Raw genomic sequence first — 14,657 nt, 5'->3', positions numbered from 1 at the left:
AGACTGAGATCAGAAGCAGGCTTTCACGGCAGACGGATCACGTCTTGGGCTAGGCGCATTGGCAGACGACAGAGCGAGAGGGCGAAAGCTGTTCATAAAGAGCGCGAGTCTGCCTTGCCGTCGAAGAATGATTGCTATCGTCGGCGCAGGCGTGACAGGCTTGACGACAGCAGTCTGCTTGATCGAGTCGGGCAGAGCGGCTGGCGATCAGATCATCATCTACGCCCGAGACTTGCCCTCTGATGCCTACTCGACAGGGTTCGCGAGTCCGTGGGCAGGTGCCAATTGGCGCAGTGTTGCCGCCCATGACGATCCCGAACGACAGCAGTACGATCGGATTGCCTACAAACGCTTCGATCAGATGGCCAAGACGCATCCTCATCTCGTCATGGCAAGTTGCAGCCAGTCCATCCAGCTTCGAGGCTCACGCGGTAGTGGTTCAGCGTTTGCCAGGTACAGAATACTGCAAGGACACCGAAGAGGAACGGCATGGCGTCTGGTTCAGCACGCTCTGCCCTGGCTTCAGGATCCTAGACCAGGGCGAGCGACCACCGGACTGTCCTTTCGCGTACACCTATTCGACTTTCACCATCAATGTGCCACTCTACCTACAGTGGCTCGTCGACGAGCTCACAACAGCCGGCGTGCAGATCATACGACGGCACATTGATCGCCTCGATAGCCTCTTCGATGATTGTGACACCGTCATCAACGCTACAGGTCTGGGCGCAAAGAACTTACGCGACGTGCGCGATGACACGGTGTATCCTACTCGGGGACAGACAATCCTCATCAGAGCGCCTGCCGTCACTGCAACGACATCGAGAGTCTACCCAGATGGAACAACATACGTCATTCCCCGCACAGATGGCCAAGTCATCATTGGTGGTTGCTACCAGCCTCACCGGTGGGATCTCGACATCGACTTTGAGCTTGCCGAGCAAATACTCGAACGATGCTACGCACTCGATCCGAGCATAGCAACACCGCCAGGCTCAGGAAAAGAGAACATACAGATCGTTCGGCACAACGTTGGCTTGCGTCCGAGCAGACAAAACGGCTCCCGTCTCGAGCAAGAGCGGAGGGGCCCGAAGACCATCATTCATGCCTATGGGATCTCGAGCGCAGGCTATCAGGCCAGCTGGGGACTCGCGGCAAGCGTGCTCAGACTGATGCAACAATAATGTTTCGATAGTTCAGCACAACAAAGGAAAAAGTCTACATCACCAGGCGCTGGGGAGCGCATGGGCGAGCACGCGCAAGGAAGTGAGTCGCTCGATCTGAATGTCACGAAGGATGGCAAGATCTAATGCGCAGAGACAGAGGAGGGTGGGTTGCCTAGTGTGAAGCCGAGTGGTTCCTCGGCGGGTGTTTCCATGTGGTACTTCGTACCGCGCCTGAGCTGGTCTGCCGGTACAGCGAGCGAGTCGTCTGTCGATTTTTGCGTACCAAAATCGACGATGGCGACCTGTCCCATCAGTTGCTCGTATGCTGCAAGCGAAGCTTCAACGGCTGTCTCCCAGAGATTGTCTGTCTGAATGCATACCTTGCGTCGCGGCTTCGCCTACGACAGTGGACCAAGATGCGGGTTGTTGTTCAGCATCACCGAGCGGCTGTTGTTCCTCCAGGCTCTCAAAAGAAGGTGTGTTCTTCGGAAGCGCTTCCAGCGTCTCTGGGTTGAGCTGCTTGATAGGCGCCTGGTCGCGCACATCATCGTCGAGCGCTTTGGCTTCTTCGGCCGTCAATCGCTGATCCGGGCTCGTCTCATTGATGGAGTGATGTCTCAATAGACGCTGAAGCTTATCAAAGGGTGTCAATACCACCCTACGCTCTTTCGCTCGTGCTCGCAGCTTCTTCACTTCGGCAGGCGTCTTCTCATCGGCAGATACTCTCGGCGAACCGGGCACACTTGCTCCTTTGTGCTCATCCAGGGACCTTTTCGATGGAGTCATAGCCCCAGCATCCTGGCCCGTGTGACCCGGGGAGGTACCGCAGAGTATGATGGACAGCAAGACTGCTTGCCAGTGATGCCTGTGCTTGCCCTCGCCCGAGTCTTTCGACTTTCCTGCACGCGGAGAATGTGACACCGCGGTAGAGTCGGTAGCTTGTCGATCCGGCATGCCCACGCTTGCACGGCTGTCAGGCTGCGTAGCTTGAACAACTTGTGCCGTCTCTGCATCCTCCTCTGATTCTGCTTGCTTTCGCAGGAATGCAGGCGGCTTGCTCCTGCTGCCATCCTCTTCTACCCCGCAGAATTGGCAGAGGGCAGGAAAGTAGACTTTGGGATCATAAGTGTAGTGCAAATTGCCACCAAAGGTCGCGTCGAGCTGATCGCGCGGTACGAGCAGACGCAGCTTCTCTTTGCTGGGATTGAACGACAGCTTGTCGGTCGTCTCCTTGTCTAAGATGGGCGTGATCATCTTGATACTGCTCGAGAGGTACCATGGCAAGTTGAGAATGACGGCGGCACCCAGTCTTTCTGGATAGTGCTGTTGTAGGATGTTGATGACACGCTTGGTGATCCACATCGGTGGCTGAGTGGACGAGCTAGAGCCTTTGTAGTCGATGAGGATGGCACATTTGCTGACGCCTTTGGGCATGATCTCGCACAGACGCTCGAGCTGAAAGACGACGTTCCTGATCTGACGCTCGCTCGGCTTTGTGTTCTCTTTTGCCGGGCGCAGGTACAGGATGGGCCGTCCCTCGGCATCGAAGCCGTTGATAGTACTGTAGCGCGAGAGTCAGCTCGTGTCGCGCGCGGGCGATAGATGAACGTACATCTTGCCACCTTGCACTTCAGGCTCAATCTCACTTGGCTTGATCAGATCTGGCTTGTACTCTCGTCGCCATTCGAGCGTCTCCTTGAGCCGGTCTTTGGACTTTTCGAGGTTCCAGTCGGTCGCTCGAAGGAAGCGAACCAGACATTGGGGGTCATCGAGAACCCATCTCGTCTCAGTCTTTGCATACCCGTCAGACTCGGGCAACCGCAGCTCTTCCTTGTAGTGCTTGGTTATCTGCTCAAGCGCAGTCTGCTCCTCACTCGCGAGCGTAGGCCACTGACTCGGCACTTTGACGGGCACGAACAGCAGTCGCTTGGTCGGCTGTGCCTTGGAGGTCGTGACCCTGCGCAAGCCCTCTGCCGAGGCTTTCAGATCGTCTTGGACTGACATGATGCCAGTGATTTGATGCGAATCGAACGCTGCCTGCTGGCCCGTCAGGAGCACATCGTCGTCATTCACGCTTTCTTAACGCCGCGCGCCATCTAGGTTTGCCAATGACGCGATGACGACGATGAGATTGACATGTCGGGGGCGAACGCTACAGCAGCGCGTGCCAATTGAATTATCACTAACCGTCCCTTTCTTCGTTGCCACACCCTCCCTTCCACTTGGAGATGCAACAACCCGCAGTGTCGCAGTACCCTCGCTACCCTTTGCATAGCTTGCCTTCCTTCTCGTCGCCAACGCCAACAACTCATCAGCAAGCACATAAGCCAAGTTCAGCAGAAAATCCATCGAACAAGCAAAAGAAATGATCTTCACTACCCTCAGCGTCCTCTCGCTCGCCGCTGCCTCGCTTGCAGGCGGCGTTGTCTCGCCGGACCCGACTGGCCAGATTCGTTGCCAAATCACCTGGACGCCGGTCGGCCAGCCAAGCTTCGTCGAGGCTCAGATTACGCTTACCAAGGATGGCGCTTACGCTGCAGAGGGTGGCCAAGCAAGTGGACTCCCGGCTGAACGCACGCTCGCGCGCTGACAATACTGCTACAGGGCCTCTCGCGCATGACGGTCGCGGCTCCCACTGGTATGGGCATCCCGATCACCTTTACGCCTGCCGTGAGTGCGGTCGGTCCCAAGAACATCATCATGTACACTCGTGAGCATTCTTTGGTCGCTCTTGCGCAATCATGGCTGACAAGTCACAGTGTCCAGCGCCAAGGCCGAGTGAGCTTCGGAATGCCCAGCTACGAATGTCACTGATTGGCCTTACAGGATCGACTTTACGCTCTTCTGGGACGGTGACTCGATCGTCAAGTACGACTTCACCAAGGGTATGTTCGGCGGCAAAGACGCAAAAGGCACCGCCTTTGGTCTCGGCTGTCTCGGCGTCAGCGTGCCCAACCTTGCCGGTCGCACCTAGATGCAGTACATATGCATTTAGCCCCTTTTCAGCCCCGCACCCTTCAGGCAATTCGTGCATCGGCTCATCACGCACACATGAGACTTTAGACTACCTTTCCATCACACCTCTCGGCTTTCCGCTTATAAGCAGACATGCGAGCATGAGAACAGATATTTGCGGAGCCTAAACAGCATCTCAATTTGGCTCTTGCATGTTTGGACCAACTTCAAGGGTGACCATAAGCCCGGAAGAATCTAACATGCCTCAGCTTGCACTGCCATTGCCATCACCTCGAGATCCTGCTTGCTCGTCACTCGTCAGTACAGCCAACAGACGCTCATCATCATTCCACATATCAGCATCCAGTAGTCATCATGATCTTTAGCACCATCAGCGCGCTCTCGCTCGCTTCGATCTCGCTTGCAGCTGCAACGAGCCGCGTCGTTTCGCCAAACGCGGCTGGCGAGATCAGGTGCTCGGTCCTGTGGACCCCAGTCGGACAGAAGACGTTCGTCAGCGCGCAGATTGCTCTGAGCAAGGATAGCGCCTACGCTGCAGCCGGCCGTCAGGCCAGTATGAATCACCTCTCGCACAGTCTTGAGCTCATTCGAAAAGTCAGGGCCTCTCAGTCCTTGCGATCGAGCCGCCTGCACCTGTTGGCATGGCTCTCGCATTCACGCCGACGACCTCCTTTGGCTCACCTGGCCCAAACAACATCGTCTCGTACACTCGTCAGTGAAATCAGTCAAGCCCTAATGTCCACCGCTAACAAGCCCACAGTCACAAATCCTAGAACCGAGTAGGGCCTTTCGCTATGCCTGTCCTGTCGCTGACGAGCAGGGCAGGATTCAGTTCAATCTGTACTGGAGCGGAGACTCGCTCGTGTAGTACGACTTCACCAAGGGCACGTTCGATAGCAAAGATGCTATGGGTAGCAACTTTGGCATTGGCTGCTTCGGCGTCGGCATACCCAATCTCGCTGGGGTCTACTAGACGCGCTTCACACGGGCGGTCTAATCATTGCATTTACTGTGCGTCCTTGCCGAGAGTCTGGTCGAAGCGTTATGTCGAGCGCGTGCCCTCGAGATCGCGTCAGACATCGATCTATATCAACAGACCATCTCATCGCTCACCGAGAACCGAGCAGAGAGCGATCATGTCAAGCAAGGCTTCTACTCGGCTTGATATCATGCCCATGGTGCTCTTGCGTCGTATCGTCTACTTCCTCGCTCGACCGGATCGGCCGAAAATCAGAGACGGCGAGCAGGATTTGCGTCGCCTGAGCAAGGTCAGCAAGGCTCTCCGACCTGCCTGTCTCCACATGCCGTTTGACGTGAGTGCACGAACACACGTCACTCACGTCATAAGCAGCGAAAGCCGCTTTTCCTCTGTTCGTGGGCTGTCATCGAAAATGTGGCAAAGCAAGCCTGGCAGAGCTTTCGTGACAGCATTCGTTCCATCTGCCTCGAAGCTCCCTGCAAGAAAACGTCTGCAGGCGCTATGGGCAGCGATATGAGCCTGCTCATCCAGCAATGCGGTCGACTCAATCGCCTGTCATGGTCGGAGCAGCATTGGCCACTCATGCGAGTCGTCCTCGCCCAGTCATCTTCAGAGATCGGCACCAAGATCCTCGAGCTCCATCTGCGCACTAATAAAGGCCAAGAAGCACATGGAAAAGTCGCCTATATCATCTAGTAGAGACTGCATGTGCGCCTCTTTGCTTAAAGCGCAGTCTGAAGTGACGCGATCGGTCAATACAAGCTGGCTGCTGGCTTTGGATGTGCATGCATGTACATCCCGTTACAAAGTGTGGCCGCCTCCGACCAAGTGCGAACCGTAAACGGGTACACCGAGCTGTACTGTACAGGTCTCCACCACTGTACAAAAATCAGCGAGGGTGAATGATGTTGCTGTCCACCGACATGGTGTAGGCGCGGTGTAAGTCTCCGGACAAGCCGGAAAATTGGCATCATAGCCTGTTGAGGCTCGACAAGTCCTAGCACGCCACTTTCAGATAACGTGAGGTGCGATGCCGCAAGACCGACCTAGTAGCGACAGACTCGCCGACGTCCACTTCGGCTAAATTCCCTGTCACTACATGTTTGGCTGTAGCGGTCGCGCTTACTGCTGATAAGACCGAATGTGTAATCTGATTTGATCGACTATGCTCTCGTCAGCTGGGCGAGAGCTTCAGGCAGAGTATCGTACGAGGCGACAGCAGGAGCGGTAGGGCTCGGACCAAATCACTTCCCTTGCCTCAGTATCCCACATATTTGCTTCCAGCGAGACAGTGGCAGGCAGCTCATAGTTATCCGAGGTGATGATGCGGCGATTTGGACTCGCTTCCAGCGTCAGCTCTGAGCCTCTGGGCTATCAATCGATTAAGCGCAAATCGCGCCTGCCAACTCGGCACGAACTCGATTGATCTGCGTGAGACTCCAAACAGAGTTTCGTACGATGGTCGTTTGAGCTGTGATCTTATTGTCCTGGTAGTATCTGAACCGATTGGGCTCGCCGACATCGCGACATTGTACGCGCAATGAGGCTTCTGTCAGTCAGTCTTTGTCATCATGTCGAAGACATCGACCAACGCTCAATGGTCCAGATCCGTGCCGGCACATGCATGCCATTTGTGCTGAGAACGAGAAGGGCAATGGACAGAGGCAGACGCATGTCTGGCCGATGAAATACGACCCGCACGCAAGAGAGGTAATGCCATTTTCAACTATTCGAATCAAGTGACATTGACCTCCTGCGCTCAGGATGCATCTGAGCCATCACCGGGATTGCTATTGCCTTTACGATACGAGGTTGACATGTCCATTTACTCGTGCAGATTGGGCATGAAGCAAGAGCAGCGGACTGATCTCCGTGATCCAACGTCATTGCTGATGCGCCCTTGAGTCTTTGTGCGTCTGTAGCGCGCAGCGAGCTCTGATTGACGATCGTTTAGTGCTGCGTACAGACTCTGCCCTGTAGATATGCTGCGATCTTATTCATCCAGAACAATGTCGAGGCATAAGGGATGAGCATAAATGTGCTGCACCCTCTTGTGAGTCAGGCGCAGCAATGACCGCCATAGTCATCGGACATGGCGGAAGCCTGCCAGAGCGGGAACACATGACCAGTCCACAAGGGGCAGTCCAGGCACTGCTAATCGAGCATATCGAAGGTGGTTCCTAGCCGCTTTCGCTGTCGATATACTCGTAATCGGGCTCATCGTGAGTATGTGCAGTGCGCTGCATTGGCTTGATCTCGTAGCCCTCGCTACCTCTCCGCTTACGCAATCGCTGTGATGCTGGTCCAATATCAGGCGCCAGGCTGCCTTTGAGCTGCGCAAGCGGAATATCGTCTTCCTCTTCCGTGAGCACATCTTCTTCCGAGTTCTCCTCGTCCGACTGAGCGAGCAACGATCCAGGCTCGAAAGTTGCCACTGAAGCATCTGGAAAGGGCGTGCGCCGCTGGTAATGAGGAGCGTATTGATCTCTCGGGGGCCAGAAATACTGGGCGAACGGTTCTGGCGACGATGCAATCGTCAGACGGGGATTTCCTGGTCTTGCTCGCGAGCATCGCTGGCGAGACAGATCGACTCACTGACGGCCTCTGCTGCTCTGTAGGATAGACCGTCGCCGTAAGATCGCTGTGGCCAGCACCAGAGAAGCGGATGATAGCCCATGACTGAGGAGATGTTCTTCATGAAGCCGAGATCATAGGGATACTTGACCTACTGGTCGCATGAGCGCTGGCTTCGCAAAGCTGAGTTTGGACATGCCTCGCGTATACGGCCTCTGCGGCGCAAGACAGCCACCTTGTCCTTCTCCCAGCCTTCGATCGTGGTGGTGTTGCTCGAAAGGCACCAGAAGTGGTAGAAACTGAAGCCACCCACCGCCAGAAGCACGGGTATACAAAGCACATAGTTCATGACCAGCATGACCAACGCCGTGACAGATGTCGCGTTCTGCGGAAACTGAGTGAGTGGCAAATTAGCGGGACAGCTGCGAATGGCTTGCCTCGTAGTAGACCAGATTACCAAAGGCTCGCCGGCTGACCATAATGAGGTGGTATGTGCATGAGATGTCCACCCAGAACAGAAAGCGGACAAAGTCGGCTGTGTTGTGATGACCGACGCAGTTCTGCGTGCGCTTGAGCTCGTGCGTATCTGGCCGAATGGTGGTAACATACATTGATCCAGGGACCTGTAGCCCGTAGCAGGCATCAGTTTGGATCAGCTCAACTCGTCTGGGCTTACACTGTCCACGCAAGTCAGCCCAGTCGACACGAGTGAGCGCGGACTGACATGATGATCCATTCTGAGGACGCATCGCTTGCACTGGCGACAGTGATGACTTCTGGGGGGCTTGTACTGGTTGCAAGATCGACAGAAGCGTGGTGAGCCACTCAGTCGCTTGACTTCTACTGCTTCCTCCGCATCTAGCTCCAGATTGGGCTGCCAACCTCTTGGAACTCTGCCAGGGTCGGTCGTGACGCAGCGAGCGTAGCACCAGAAGAGTATGGCGATGGAAGCATTGAAGGGTACGAGAAGGAACAGGGCATCTATCTTCTCGTAGCTCGCGTAGGATGGCCAGATGATCCAGATTTGGGGGGAGTAGGCGAGAAAGGCGATCAGTGCGACTGTCGCTCCCACCCTGCTATCGTCTGAGCGAGTGCGTGGCGCAGATGTGAGGGAGTTCTGACCAGATCCTTCCCGCTAAGCTTGAGGGATCGTCTTTGTCGAGCTCGATGTCGCCGGCCATTGGCCTTGACTCTCGACTCTGCCCTGCTTGCGACGCGATGCGCGTCTTGGGCGATAGCTATGACCTCATCAACGGGCCCCTCTAGCCACAGTATCTAGTGCACGCAGAGCCAACTTCGGAAGCCGTCATAGCCTGGCTGCTGAAGAGCAAAGTCGACGGGGGGGTCGCATGTGCGCTCAATCAGAGCGCAGATGTTCAAACGTTCACGGGTGCATACTGCAGTGACTGAGGTGAGAGGCGTCGTTGCAGCCTCCCGGATCATACCTCAATTCAGGCCTTACAATGCGCAATATTCTGCGCGGGATTGCAGACGCAGTCTGTTCGCCTTGAACGTGACGGCACACTTCGAGACCGCTTTCTCGACATTGTCTTGCGAGGTCGAATAGAACATAGACTTGCTACACACAACATCTGAGCATCGTGGTCCTGCGAGATCGTCTAGTCGCTTTTTCGACCCTGCAGATCGATCTGAGGCGAAGAGGTCTGGCCAGCACCTCCTTGACCTGCTTCCATGCCTGCGTGACGTTTTAGCGCGAGGCGGAAAGGCATCCCTCAGACAGGACTGACCATCTCCTCCTCCACCTGTCGCATTCATTCTCCCCAGACCTTCGACGACGAGCTTGGGTGCCTCGTACATTTGATTCATGATCGCCGAGCGTTTGAGTTGCTTAAGATCCTTCTCCGCTCGCTGGTACCACGCTAGCACCGTCTCCATCTTCTCCTGGGGAATGTCATCCGCTAGCATATCGCCGCCCTTGCCCGACAGGATCATAGGCAGCTCGTTGTCAAACTTGTGCTCGGCTCGTCTGACAAAGTACTCCTTGAAGTTGTAGCTCGAGAAACTCGAGGCTGTCTGCATGTACTCGCTCCTGAGCTGCCTGATCTGAGTGCTCGTGATGCGTGGCATCCGCCTGGAAGCTTGAGATGCTGCTGCTGCTGCCATGATTGACTGGTCAGTGTGAGGCTGTTTCCGCGGAATATTTCCGATTGGGTGGCGATCGACGAGTGAATCAACTTGTCGAGTGCCCCGTCAAAGTTGCCTGCTCTACATCTGCTCGGCTACCCTGCCTCTGCCTCCTGACACTTTTCTCACCACCGTCGTCTAGTCCGTCGGCTTCTGTAGGCCACAAGGCACGACAAGATGCCCGCGCTATGACCGCCATAAGTCCTCAAGCAGACAGGCCCACCGATGTCATCCAAGGCCATGCGACGTCTTTGAGGCAGATCCAATGCGCAAGAACAGAAACCAGTGTTCAAACGAACGAACAGCCCCGCAGGTTGACCGCACACATGTAGCTCGACGGGTTGCGAGCGGGTACATGCCTCCCGAAAAGACAGCCGAATTGCAGCCAAAGACGTTCTGATAGGGCAAGCACTAGTACTTGTCGTACACTTGTCGTAGGTAATCAAATCCGCTCGTGCCACGAGCAATCCTATTCCCCCTCGCCATCAGCGTCGGAGGACTTAAAGCAACGTCGTCACTCACAAGACCGTATCGAGCTGGCCAGCATCTCCCTTTGTCACAGGCGTCCAAAAGCTATCAAAGTACCAACTCGTGAAAGCAGGTGCACCCTGCCAACGGCTCCGTATCAGCATAATGCCGGCCTTGTGGGCGTATGCCACCTACACGAGGGAAGCGGAAGCAGGCGATGGCCCAATCCCAGCCCCTGACGATCTTGTAGCAATGTTCGACCGTGCGTTTGTCCGGCGATTCGCTCGAACGGTGCCACGCCGCGCTTCCGCCGGAGAAGTTGAACAGATCGATATTGTTGCCGGGATAGTGGATGTGGTACGTAAATTTGACTTCGAAGACATCGGTATCGTATCGATCGAGCAGAAGAAAAGTGCAATCATTGTCTGGCCCGATTTTGGGCGGAGGCTGTTTGTTTGCCAAGAGGGGTGCCGGTGAGGCGACTGCTGCAGCGATGAGCATCATCAAAGCCAGCATTGATTTAAACATCGTGGTCACGTCCTGTTGCGATCCTTTGGGCTTTGGGAAGAAAGCGAGGCAACGAAAAGCACGATGGCAACTTGAGATTGTCGCATCGCGACACGACACACACGGCGCCGTCACGCGTCACAACCGCGGGATTGGATTCGGAGCCTCGCCCAAACAAGAGACTGTACAAGCATGTGCGCAGCACGCTCGATGCATTGGAGCAAGCAAGCATCACGGGTATCGGTCACGCGTCATCATTGAACTCTGACGACCTTCCGATCGCTGTACAGAGCACTCATCAATACCTGTTGTACTCGCGCGGAATGACGTCAGAAAATTCCGGCAATTGGCGACTGGCGTCACGCGTGAGCCTGTATTGCATCAGTCCTGCTCAGATGCGCTGATGGCTCCAGGAACTTACGTGACTTTGCCGACCTGTGTAGGGTCACTGCCGGTTCCTCTCGTGTAGAAGCTGTCGAGATACCAACTCATAATCGCGGTACCGCCCTGTCGTTTCACTGAGTCAGTATAGCCCTTTCTTGAGGTCGAGTGAAGCATACACGGGGGAAGCGGAAACAAGGGATTGCCCAATCGTCTCCGCTGGTAAGCTTGTAGCACTGTTGGATCGTATACGTGTCGGGCGACTCGCCAGTAGAATGCCACTTTGCCGTAGCGCCAGAGACCTTGAAGAGATCGATGCTCATGCCGGGCAAGTGGACATGATAGCTGAACTCGACTTGGAACACAACGTCAGGCCACACCTTGTTGGTAAGGGCGAAGGTGGCAAGATTGTCTGGTCCCAATGTCGGAGCAGACTGTCTTTCTGACAAGACGGATGCAGGCGATGCGAGCGTAGTAGCGGCAAGAAGAAGTGTAGCCAACATCGCTTTGATCATCTTGTCTGCGCGTTGTTTGTCGTCAAGGAAGGAAGCGAACGATGGCAGGAAACAGGGCGGCGACGGAGTCATGGATGCAACGCCTGTCCCCTCTAGCCCTCGACGATGGAGGCTGATGCCTGCTCATCTCCAGTCTGAGTCGCCAAGGCGACTCATCGATGCTTGCTAGCGTCTCTCGCGTGCAGCTGTTACGACATTCACAAGCGTGCACATGTCGCTGGATGCTTGAACTGGGTCCCATAGAGATGCGCGAGCCGGCGCTTTGTACTACCTGACCGGCTGCTGTGTGAGTATGCTCCTGACGACGGCGGACACTCGCAGCTTTGTGAGAACAGGGCTAGAGACGGCGAGGGCTAAATGCGAAAAGCCGCGCAGCAACATGTACATGGCCTCGGTAGCTGCGCCGAACTGCAAGCACCACCCGGGTGAACGAATCGAGACTGGATCGGATATGATCATGAAGACGGCGCCCAAGAACGCACGAAGGTCGCCTGTGATGCGCGGTGAGATGTATGACAAACACATCGGGCTCGATGCATTGGGAGCCGCAAATGACAATTGCTTGCAGTCACCGGGAAAAGCAGAAGCTGGTCCCGTCCCTCCGAGCAATCAATGGTACTTGTTGTACTGGCGCGGAAGATCATCAAAGTCTCCCTGAGCGCGATTGATGTCGCGAGAGAGACTATTGCGCATCAGTCTTGCCTGGTAGCGCTGCACCGGCGGGAGACTTACATAACCCTGTTGATTTTATTGGGATCGCCTAGCGTGGCAACCGTGTAAAAGCTGTCAAAATACCAGCTGCTGAAGTAGGGACTGTCCTTTGCTTGCTCATGTCAGCTCAGCGCTGATGCATGCTTGTATAGACCTGCCCTGGGCCAGCGAAAGCAGGGAATGACCCAATCCTCGCCTCTTGTGAACTTGAAGCAATGCTCGACTGTCCTTGTATCGGGTGATTCGCCAGAACGGTACCATTTGGCAGTTGCGCCAGAGATGTCGAAGAGATCAACGACATTGCTATGCTTGTGGATATGATAGCTGAATCTGACTTGCAGCGGGTCGCTGAAGTCTGTATCGATCAGAGTAAACGTGGACATGCTGTCAGGTCCCACGATATCTGCAGCCTGCTTCTTGTTTACTCGAAGGGGTGCGGGTAAAGCGAGTATGCCAGTGGCAAGCAGCATTGCGGCCACTATTGCTTTGATCATGCTATTCACAAGCATTGCCCGACGAAAAGACACGAGCAACGTGAAGAGACCGCTGCGACAAAGCAGTGTGTAGCGGTGTCCCATGGCAACATATGAGACGTCAATCCTGGATTGTTACCGCTGCGAGGATATCGTCTTGACATTTGCGCAGCTGCAGTCTCGGTCGCCTTGACCACTCCATCACGCTTTGACCCGTGCACACTGGGCTTTTCCCGCTCTTTGCGGTATTTCGTAGTGCTGGAAGAAGCAAGCATGCGTCTTCTTGCTGTAGCGTGTGTGTTTTGGTACACCTCGTCTGGCGCTTTGGGCCAGCTTGCTTTGCCTGGCAGCCTTCTTCAGCTATATAATCTGAAAATTTGGTATGAGGCGAGTTTGCGCCGGCTCTATCGCTAGCATCGCCTGACAGTGTGCAGTACCAATGTTTCGCTCACAACATCTTCAAGATCGCCAGTACCGAGCCGCGTCCGTCGAGGCTGTTTCCTTGTCTCTCTTCTTTGCTTAACGGTGTCAAGCAGTGATGTCGACGGTGGCCATCTATGAGACTCGCGATGGCAATGGCAGGGGCGAGGTCGTGAGTGCTCCTTGAAGTTGCATTGCGTTCAGCCTGATGTACGGTCTGCAGGAGACCGTCCATCGCATCGAGGAACACTTCGTGGTAGGACCGAACCGCGATCCTGACGATGTTTCGAAGAAGACGATCAAAGTCTGGTACTCGAGCACGCACAACTTTGCACCGAACGCTGGGTGGTATGGTTGCTGTAAGGGTGTCTGGGACGGTTACGTTCATCTTGGTGTCAATCATCGTTTTGCCAAATTGACAAATGAGCGCTTTTTCATGGAATGCCAGCAGAAGGGCGAAACGGTCAGCCCGTTCCGGCTGTCGAAGCATCACTGATCGTCGAGCGCAGGGACCATGGTGCTCGGACGAGATTCTCGAAGATCTGGGCAATCCTTTGCGTGTGTGGTTGACTGCATATTGCAGACTTGTGGCTGATGCACGGGACAGCCTCGAGTCAATGCTGGCCGACTGCAGACCCAAACCATCATGGTATCAGATGGTAGCCGAAGATGTCAGCAAGCAAGGATGCATCTCTGCTGCTCTCAGAGATCAAAGTCGTCTTCCTCATCTGGCGCGTCGACGTCTTCATTCCTCGCAATCGTCTCCCGTTTCCGTGAAAACTGCGCTTAACATGAGCACAGTCATAGAAATTCCAAGCAAGTACTGACGGTAATTTTGCCTGCTGACGAGTCCTTCTCGAATGACGCCTGTTGTCGCTCGACTTGCTCTAATAATCCGATCAATTGCTCCTCCGTCACCCGACCACGCAGCTGCCCGGAGCGCGCCATGTTGAGGAGGATGTCCTGTATCGCTCTTGCCTTGCTTGGTTTGACCAGATTGATGCGAGACACTGGCGCTAGTCCATCAGGCCTGACGGTCACAGTGATGCGCGTGTGCTTACGTCGCTCTCGTGCCTGGTTGTCTAGTATCTGTGACATGATCGTACGCCGCTGCTCCTCCTCATCTTCTCTGGCCTGCCGCTGCTCTTGCTCGGACTCTTGCTTGCCCCCATAAGCTGATGAGGATGTTGGTGACGGTCCAAAAGAGCCCGACGACCCTTGCTTGCCCGCGAGTTCGGCTAGTCGTCGCTGCTCGTCAGTGTGTCAACGCCGATTGCTCCAGTCGGCACAGAGCGCATGCTGACCTGTCTGATTGCTGCCAAATCTGCGTCCTCCATCGTGT

At 55.2% G+C, this 14,657-nt stretch overlaps 8 protein-coding genes across 8 annotated transcripts; 3 read left to right on the top strand and 5 right to left on the bottom strand.

The window, feature by feature from the left end:
• Positions 1-127: 127 nt before the first annotated feature.
• On the top strand, positions 128-1,184 carry L969DRAFT_94954 (uncharacterized protein; the record flags this gene model as incomplete). The annotated part of the gene is made up of 2 exons (XM_014711886.1): positions 128-391; positions 444-1,184. The coding sequence occupies 2 exons, from the start codon at positions 128-130 to the stop codon at positions 1,182-1,184; spliced, it is 1,005 nt and encodes a 334-aa protein (XP_014567372.1).
• L969DRAFT_88063 (uncharacterized protein) lies at positions 1,168-3,281 on the bottom strand. The gene is made up of 3 exons (XM_014711885.1): positions 2,779-3,281; positions 1,547-2,727; positions 1,168-1,491 (listed from the first exon to the last, which is right to left on the bottom strand). Exons 1-3 carry the CDS (start codon positions 3,168-3,170, stop codon positions 1,307-1,309), a joined length of 1,758 nt encoding a protein of 585 aa, XP_014567371.1. The 5' UTR covers positions 3,171-3,281; the 3' UTR covers positions 1,168-1,306.
• Positions 3,282-3,531: 250 nt separating this feature from the next.
• L969DRAFT_94952 (uncharacterized protein) lies at positions 3,532-4,140 on the top strand (the record flags this gene model as incomplete). Its single annotated transcript, XM_014711884.1, has 4 exons — positions 3,532-3,717; positions 3,771-3,876; positions 3,926-3,944; positions 3,993-4,140. 4 exons carry the CDS (start codon positions 3,532-3,534, stop codon positions 4,138-4,140), a joined length of 459 nt encoding a protein of 152 aa, XP_014567370.1.
• A 356-nt stretch (positions 4,141-4,496) lies between these two features.
• On the top strand, positions 4,497-5,307 carry L969DRAFT_94951 (uncharacterized protein; the record flags this gene model as incomplete). Its single annotated transcript, XM_014711883.1, has 4 exons — positions 4,497-4,853; positions 4,903-4,973; positions 5,040-5,106; positions 5,239-5,307. The coding sequence occupies 4 exons, from the start codon at positions 4,497-4,499 to the stop codon at positions 5,305-5,307; spliced, it is 564 nt and encodes a 187-aa protein (XP_014567369.1).
• Positions 5,308-5,922: 615 nt separating this feature from the next.
• Positions 5,923-8,876, bottom strand: L969DRAFT_94950 (uncharacterized protein; the record flags this gene model as incomplete). The annotated part of the gene is made up of 15 exons (XM_014711882.1): positions 5,923-5,999; positions 6,045-6,118; positions 6,168-6,201; positions 6,248-6,284; positions 6,331-6,492; positions 6,540-6,670; positions 6,951-7,037; positions 7,086-7,162; positions 7,327-7,639; positions 7,717-7,846; positions 7,895-8,080; positions 8,133-8,281; positions 8,372-8,586; positions 8,670-8,768; positions 8,818-8,876. 15 exons carry the CDS (start codon positions 8,874-8,876, stop codon positions 5,923-5,925), a joined length of 1,830 nt encoding a protein of 609 aa, XP_014567368.1.
• A 152-nt stretch (positions 8,877-9,028) lies between these two features.
• L969DRAFT_88051 (uncharacterized protein) lies at positions 9,029-9,852 on the bottom strand. The gene is made up of 3 exons (XM_014711881.1): positions 9,444-9,852; positions 9,099-9,391; positions 9,029-9,046 (listed from the first exon to the last, which is right to left on the bottom strand). Exons 1-2 carry the CDS (start codon positions 9,817-9,819, stop codon positions 9,315-9,317), a joined length of 453 nt encoding a protein of 150 aa, XP_014567367.1. The 5' UTR covers positions 9,820-9,852; the 3' UTR covers positions 9,029-9,046; positions 9,099-9,314.
• Positions 9,853-10,356: 504 nt separating this feature from the next.
• L969DRAFT_88050 (uncharacterized protein) lies at positions 10,357-10,886 on the bottom strand. The gene has a single exon (XM_014711880.1). It carries the CDS (start codon positions 10,834-10,836, stop codon positions 10,417-10,419), a length of 420 nt encoding a protein of 139 aa, XP_014567366.1. The 5' UTR covers positions 10,837-10,886; the 3' UTR covers positions 10,357-10,416.
• A 227-nt stretch (positions 10,887-11,113) lies between these two features.
• On the bottom strand, positions 11,114-14,652 carry L969DRAFT_94947 (uncharacterized protein; the record flags this gene model as incomplete). Its single annotated transcript, XM_014711879.1, has 13 exons — positions 11,114-11,186; positions 11,237-11,322; positions 11,376-11,823; positions 11,983-12,240; positions 12,331-12,393; positions 12,444-12,529; positions 12,581-12,968; positions 13,007-13,246; positions 13,348-13,943; positions 14,057-14,095; positions 14,144-14,325; positions 14,377-14,563; positions 14,620-14,652. The coding sequence occupies 13 exons, from the start codon at positions 14,650-14,652 to the stop codon at positions 11,114-11,116; spliced, it is 2,679 nt and encodes an 892-aa protein (XP_014567365.1).
• Positions 14,653-14,657: the final 5 nt, after the last annotated feature.

The sequence above is a fragment of the Mixia osmundae genome (genome assembly GCF_000708205.1).
Source record: "Mixia osmundae IAM 14324 unplaced genomic scaffold scaffold_6, whole genome shotgun sequence".
Classification (NCBI taxonomy): domain Eukaryota; kingdom Fungi; phylum Basidiomycota; class Mixiomycetes; order Mixiales; family Mixiaceae; genus Mixia; species Mixia osmundae.
Note: the sequence above shows the minus strand (reverse complement) of the source record. Positions and strands in the feature narration are given on the sequence as shown.